The 7,508-nt window shown below is 43.4% G+C and overlaps 1 protein-coding gene across 1 annotated transcript; it reads left to right on the top strand.

Annotated features, from left to right (window-relative positions):
- Positions 1–27: 27 nt before the first annotated feature.
- Positions 28–4,916, top strand: LOC131941386 (glutamine-rich protein 2-like). Its single transcript, XM_059300631.1, has 2 exons — positions 28–50; positions 4,493–4,916. Exons 1-2 carry the CDS (start codon positions 28–30, stop codon positions 4,914–4,916), a joined length of 447 nt encoding a protein of 148 aa, XP_059156614.1.
- The last annotated feature ends 2,592 nt before the right edge of the window (positions 4,917–7,508 follow it).

The following is a 7,508-nucleotide window of genomic DNA, read 5'->3' as shown; positions in this document are numbered from 1 at the left end:
TAACGTGTTAAGAGGTCAGAGTTCAGCATGGTAACTGTTTCTGCAGCAAAGTAAACAAACCGTCAACCCTCTCACCGTTTACCTGAAGGTCAGGTAACTCACCAGGTAGAAGTCTGCAGACAAAAGTCTACTCACAGGGTGGGGGAGGGGGGGTGTTGAGATAAGCTGGTATTGCAGTCGTCACTCATTTTTGGAGCTAGTTTTTGACAGTTTCCATTTAGATTTCGGAATTTTAAAAATCTAAAAAATAAAATAAAAACTTGAATCGAGGGAGATATGCGTGGGATATTTCCAGAACGGCTTCTGCACATTTTTGTGTGACCTAAATTATTTTTTTAACTGCACATCCCATATCGTGCACCTGGTAATGGAAGGATCGTAACAACAATATTCTCTTGCAGCTGTAGCATAGGTGGTTCACCTGCACACACCAGCCACATAACAGCCACACACACACCAGCCACACACACCAGCCACACACCAGCCACACAGCGGCCACACACCAGCCACACACCAACCACACAACCCAGCCACACAACCCAGCCACACAATCAGCCACACCAGCCACACCAGCCGCACACACCAACCACACAATACAGCCACACAACCAGCCACACACACCAGGCACACACACCAGCCACACAACCAGCCACACACACCAGCCACACACACCAGCCACACACACCAGCCACACACCAGCCACACACACACACCAGCCACACACACACACACCAGCCACACACACCAGCCACACACACCAGCCACACACACACACACCAGCCACACACACACACCAGCCACACACACTAGCCACACACACCAGCACACACACCAGCCACACACCAGCAACACACCAGCCACACACACACCAGCCACACCAGCCACACACCAGCCACACCAGCCACACACCAGCCACACACCAGCCACACACCAGCCACACACACCAGCCACACACACACCAGCCACACACACCAGCCCCACACACACCAGCCCCCACACACCAGCCCCACACACACACCAGCCACACACACACCAGCCACACACACCAGCCACACACACCAGCCACACACCAGCCACACACACCAGCCATACACCAGCCACACACCAGCCACACACCAGCCACACACCAACCACACACACCAACCACACACCAACCACACACCAGCCACACACACCAACCACACAATCAGCCACACCAGCCACACACACCTGCCACACACACCAACCACACACGCACCAGCCACACACACCAACCACACACACCAGCCACACACCAGCCACACACCATCCACACACCAGCCACACACACCAACCACACAATCAGCCACACCAGCCACACACCAGCCACACACATCAGCCACACACACCAGCCACACACCAGCCACACACCAGCCACACACCAGCCACACACACCAACCACACAATCAGCCACACCAGCCACACACCAGCCACACACACCAGCCACACACCAGCCACACACCAGCCACACACAAAAACCACACAATCAGCCACACAATCAGCCACACCAGCCACACACCAGCCACACACACCAGCCACACACCAGCCACACACCAGCCACACCCCAACCACACACCAACCACACAATCAGCCACACCAGCCACACACCAGCCACACACCAGCCACACACACCAACCACACACACCAGCCACACAAACCAGCCATACACACACCAGCCACACACCAGCCACACACACCAACCACACACACCAGCCACACACCAGCCACACACCAGCCACACATCAGCCACACACCAGCCACACACACACCAGCCACACACACACCAGCCATACACACACCAGCCACACACACCAGCCATACACACACCAGCCACACACCAGCCACACACACCAGCCACACACACCAACCACACACCAGCCACACACCAGCCACACACCAGCCACACACCAACCACACACCAGCCACACACCAACCACACACCAGCCACACACACCAGCCATACACACACCAGCCACACACCAGCCACACACACCAGCCACACACACCAACCACACACCAGCCACACACCAACCACACACCAGCCACACACCAACCACACACCAACCACACACCAGCCACATACTAACCACACACCAACCACACCAGCCACACCAGCCACACACCAGCCACACACACCAGCCACACACTAACCACACACCAACCACACCAGCCACACCAGCCACACACCAGCCACACACCAGCCACACACCAGCCACACACCAACCACACCAGCCACACCAGCCACACACACCAACCACACACACCAGCCACACACACCAGCCACACACACCAACCACACACACCAGCCACACACCAGCCACACACCAACCACACCAGCCACACACCAACCACACCAGCCACACACCTCACAGTCGCTTCTCTTTTCTAAGTGTTGTGACAGGACATAATATCTTAGACACACTGAATATATCAGAGACAATATATCAGAAACAATATATCAGAGACAATATATCAGAAACAATATATCAGAGATAATATATTAGACCACCAGACCACCACTGACACCTATACATCAAACATGAACGTTTGACCACCAATAAGGGAGTCACACAAACCGATGTCATGTGTTAAACTCCGTCTGAAACCTTCTACCACCAGTGTATCCCGTGACCAGTCAGGTATAAAAAATGCTTTTGGCCAGTTCAATTAATGATTAATTAGAGGTAATAACTCTTTAAATTTCTAATTGACGAACCCGACAAGGAGAGGGGGGGGGGGGGGGGTGACACCATGACGTAACCTGGTAACTATGGAGAAAACGACGCTACAATCAGCTGTATTAATAGTGAACAGAAAAAAAAGTCATAGAAAAAAGACACAAATGAAAATTTTATTCGGAAAAAAGTCACAGATATAAAGTCACAGAAAAAAGTCACACATTTTTTTTTATTGTTCAGATATGTAAAATTGTGGGTGTTTATTTTTATAGCATATTTATAAACGATAAAAGCATTATGGTTTAAAACACTAATAAGTAGCCTGATTTATACAGCAACCACAACTTTTATAATGAATTTAGTTAAATACCCTCTTGAAATGTTAATTATAAACGAAATTTAGGCACATCATTGTGTTTTTGCATGTTTGTTTTTTTGTTGCCGTTCCTCGGTCGGTTTCTCCTCAGTCGGCTTTGTCCGTCCATATTGTGTATTGTTGACGATTTGTGACAAAGCCAGCCTTTATACCGTGTCGGCTCTCTGTTTTGATCCTATGCTTTGTTATGTAATGAGCATGAGGAAAGTTGGCAGTACAGGTGTTTGAACTATTTTTGGGATAAGTTGAGGACAGCAAGTCACATTAACTAAGTCTTAATGCCATTTCTTGCTATTTAAAGTTAGTATTTCACAAACACAATGAAAATAAACCGTGAGTGATCTCCCTTTAGCTTCCTCGAATATTCTTATATGGGGTCGTCCATAAATGACATCACAATCGTAGGGGGGGGGGGGGGGGGATCTGTAATTTTGTGACGGTGTGTGATGAGGGGGGGGGGTCAAAATGGTGAGACGTCACACTTTTGCATTATAAAAAAGCAATTTTAGAAAACGAATTTTAGACGTTATTTCGCGTTTTAGATAACTGTTTTAATTGATTAAAATACTCTATTTTGACTGAGTTCAGAACAAGATTTTAGAAAAATATCGATTTAAAAAAAAAATCAACTGCAATTTTGACTGAGGTGTGACGTCATTTTAGAGGGTAGGTCTGGCTTTTTGTGACGACGTGTGACGGAGGGGGGGGGGGGGGGGTAAAAATCGTTAAAAAAGCGTGACTTCATTTATGGCAATTCGGGATATAGACAATATTTTAAATCCATTTTTAATTACTTAAACTTTTTATAATAGAATAGATCTCGTAGAAAAAAGAATTGCACACCAAGTGAACGCCAAGCAAAATGTGCATAATAGTGCGGGATATTATTAGTACTTTATAAATTCACATGTGTTTTTTGAGAAACCGGAAACAGCGTAAATTACTACTTCCGGTCAACAGAAATTGCTCATAATTTGACATAAGGTAGGTAATTAGATCTTTTACTTACATGTGAAATTTCATTTATCTATCTGAAATAGTCCTCAAGTTATAGGCTTTTGAAAACTTGAAAGAAGAAAAAGTTCCACTTCCGGCTAGCGGAAATTGCTGAAATGTTGATACGGATCTACAAATTTAATGTAATACTTATATATGAAATTTCATCAACCTAGTTGTAACGGTACTCAAGTTATCGTGTTTACAGAAACACAGACACACACACACACACACACACAGACACACACACACATACACACAGACATACGGACAAGATTGCAAAATTATGTTTTTCCGTATCAGTGAGGTGTAAAACGTCGAGATTTGTAAAAATCTCGATTTGTTTTTTTGCACGATTACAAGACTTTCTCTATACTTCGTATATACGAGAAAGTAAAGCCCTGGTTACCTCACCTTACCTCAGGCCTGGTTACCTCAGGCCTGGTTACCTCAGGCCTGGTTACCTCAGGCCTGGTTACCTCAGGCCTGGTTACCTCAGGCCTGGTTACCTCAGGCCTGGTTACCTCAGGCCTGGTTACCTCAGGCCTGGTTACCTCAGGCCTGGTTACCTCAGGCCTGGTTACCTCAGGCCTGGTTACCTCAGGCCTGGTTACCTCAGGCCTGGTTACCTCAGGCCTGGTTACCTCAGGCCTGGTTACCTCAGGCCTGGTTACCTCAGGCCTGGTTACCTCAGGCCTGGTTACCTCAGGCCTGGTTACCTCAGGCCTGGTTACCTCAGGCCTGGTTACCTCAGGCCTGGTTACCTCAGGCCTGGTTACCTCAGGCCTGGTTACCTCAGGCCTGGTTACCTCAGGCCTGGTAACCAGGCTACTATAAAATTCTCGTAATGTGAGAGCTCACCTTACCGCAGACTTACGTGGAAATGTTACATAAGTTGGGAGATAGAAAACAAGGCTCAAAATAACCTAAAAAAACAAACACAGATACAGAATCACACGGTAAGTGAATGGCACGGTGAGTGAATGGCACGGTGAGTGAATGGCTGTGAATGGCGCAGTGAGTGAATGGCACGGTGTGTGAATGGTACACCTAGCCGGCTGTATCTGGTTAGGTGCATTTAACACATCTCCACAGTTGAAACAAGCAACACACGTTGACACAGACACTACACAACAGGCGGGCCCCTCAATGCCCCAACAGATATCATAACCGTTACAAGTCTGTGGCGCCTGACAGTTTGCAGAGGCGTAGAGACCCATCACGGCGCCAGGGGCAAACTAACCATGTCGCACCCCCTCCCACCCCACCTCAGTTGATTTAACCGAGGCATACAGACATATCACGTGACGACATACCGTCTAACATATGACGTAACGTGTGCAAACAATTGCTGCAAATGTTTTTTGAAACAGTTCACTTGATTAATATACCCAGGTCACGGGGTTGTAGGACAAAAATACAGAAAAAAAAGTCATAGGAAAAAAAGACAGAAAAAAAAAGTCACAGGAAAAAAGTCACAGGAAAAAAGTCACAGGAAAAAAAGTCAGAAAAAAAAAAGTCACAGGAAAAAAGTCACAGGAAAAAAGTCACAGGAAAAAAGTCAGAAAAAAAAGTCACAGGAAAAAAGTCACAGGAAAAAAAGTCAGAAAAAAAAGTCACAGGAAAAAGTCATAGGAAAAAAAGACAGAAAAAAAAGTCACAGGAAAAAAGTCACAGGAAAAAAAGTCAGAAAAAAAAGTCACAGGAAAAAAGTCACAAGGAAAAAAGTCAGAAAAAAAAGTCACAGGAAAAAAGTCACAAGGAAAAAAGTCACAGGAAAAAAAGTCATAGAAAAAAAGTCACAGAAAAAAGTCACAGGAAAAAAATCACAGAAAAAAAAGTCACAGGAAAAAAGTCACAGAAAAAAAAGTCACAGAAAAAAGTCACAACAAAAAAGTCACAAATGTATATTTCCATTGAATTTGTTAACACTTTTATGTATTAAATATTCCGAGAGTGCAAATCAACTTACGATTAATTAAATGTAATGTAGAGTGTATATCGTATATAGTAATATTTATAACACACGAAAAAATGTTTAGAATGAAGTATGTAGGTTGTAATTATGTTAGACATAATATAATTTCTCGGGTTTCATCGTGTTCTTTTAAATTCTAACTTTAAATGAGCATGAAGTGGTATACAGACGTAATTCATCTGACTTGCTTCACTCAACTCATCGCAACAATAGTTATGATTAGTTCAACCACCTTACTTCCCACATTTATCACGCTCAATACATAATAAAGAACAGGATTAAAACTGAAAGCCGACACGGTACAGAGGCTGTCATTGATGCAAAACGTCCACAACAAGCAATATGATCGGACAAGGCCGAGTGAGAAGAGGCCGACCAGGGAATGGCCTAATGCAAAATACATTCAAAACACAATGTGCCGAAGTTTCTTTAGTAACTAAATTGTCTACCGTATATTTAGCTAAATATGTATCAAAAGTTGAGATTGCTGTGTTAATTATTTTTACAAGCTTTTATTTAACTCACTTCCTCTGTCTGTCTGTCTGTCTAGACGGAAACGCAGGAGTGAAAATTCGGACAGTTCTACTTGACCGATACGATTCACAGTTGGCACGTGGGTCAAGACATGAAGACAATGCAATCTGAAACTAAATTTGACTTAATTGGATGCCTAATTAATTTTTTATGAATTAATAAAAATTTGGACCGAATTAGTAGGCATGTCTAGCCAACCACACCACACGCGTCATCACCTTCAATAGCTGCGCCATCACGTAATGGCTGCGTTCAAAAACCATTGCGCGCCTACTGAACGTGATGTTCAGTAGGCGCGCAATGGTTTTTAGTCATGTAACTCTATTGTAAATAAAACATGTAAAGTACTGAAAAAAAATTCATAAAAAACGTTTTAATAACAAGCTTTTATGTGATGATGCACTAAAAAGTAGAAAATAAATTATAGACTACTATTTAAATAACTATAAAGAAAAGCGTGGGTGTCTTCCTAAACATTAGTAAAGGTATCCAATAGATACTAAAGTGACCCACGCTTTTCTTTCTAGTTATTTAAATAGTAGTCTATAATTTATTTTCTACTTTTTAGTGCATCATCACATAAAAGCTTGTTATTAAAACGTTTTTTATGAATTTTTTTAGTATTTTTACGTATTGTTTTTATCAACTATAATGCTTTTAAAGTTTATAAATATGCTACAAAAATAAAATAAAACACAACCCACAACAATAAACACCCAAAACTTTACGATTCTCAACATTAAATCAAAATATTTCTTAATAGATTTTTTTTTTCTTTGACTTTATTTCTGTGACTTTTTTCTGTTTTTTTCCCTGTTTCCCCCCCCCCCCTGTAACATTTCTTCCGTTCACCGGTAACGGATGTTCTTTCAGTGGATATCACAACTAACGCACATTTAACTTAAGTTTTTGGATATATTCTGTTTAT

Source organism: Physella acuta, unplaced genomic scaffold, assembly GCF_028476545.2.
Source record: "Physella acuta isolate Inbredline_101_S28 unplaced genomic scaffold, ASM2847654v3 ptg000360l, whole genome shotgun sequence".
In the NCBI taxonomy this organism is placed as follows: Eukaryota; Metazoa; Mollusca; class Gastropoda; family Physidae; genus Physella; species Physella acuta.
This window is presented reverse-complemented; position numbering and strand designations above follow the sequence as displayed.

Bases quoted from the DNA above. Each gene is read 5' to 3' on its own strand.
- LOC131941386 (XM_059300631.1), top strand. From the start codon at position 28: ATGGTAACTGTTTCTGCAGCAAA. The intron at 51-4,492 runs GTAAACAAACCG...ACCTTACCTCAG, and splicing joins GTAACTGTTTCTGCAGCAAA to GCCTGGTTACCTCAGGCCTG.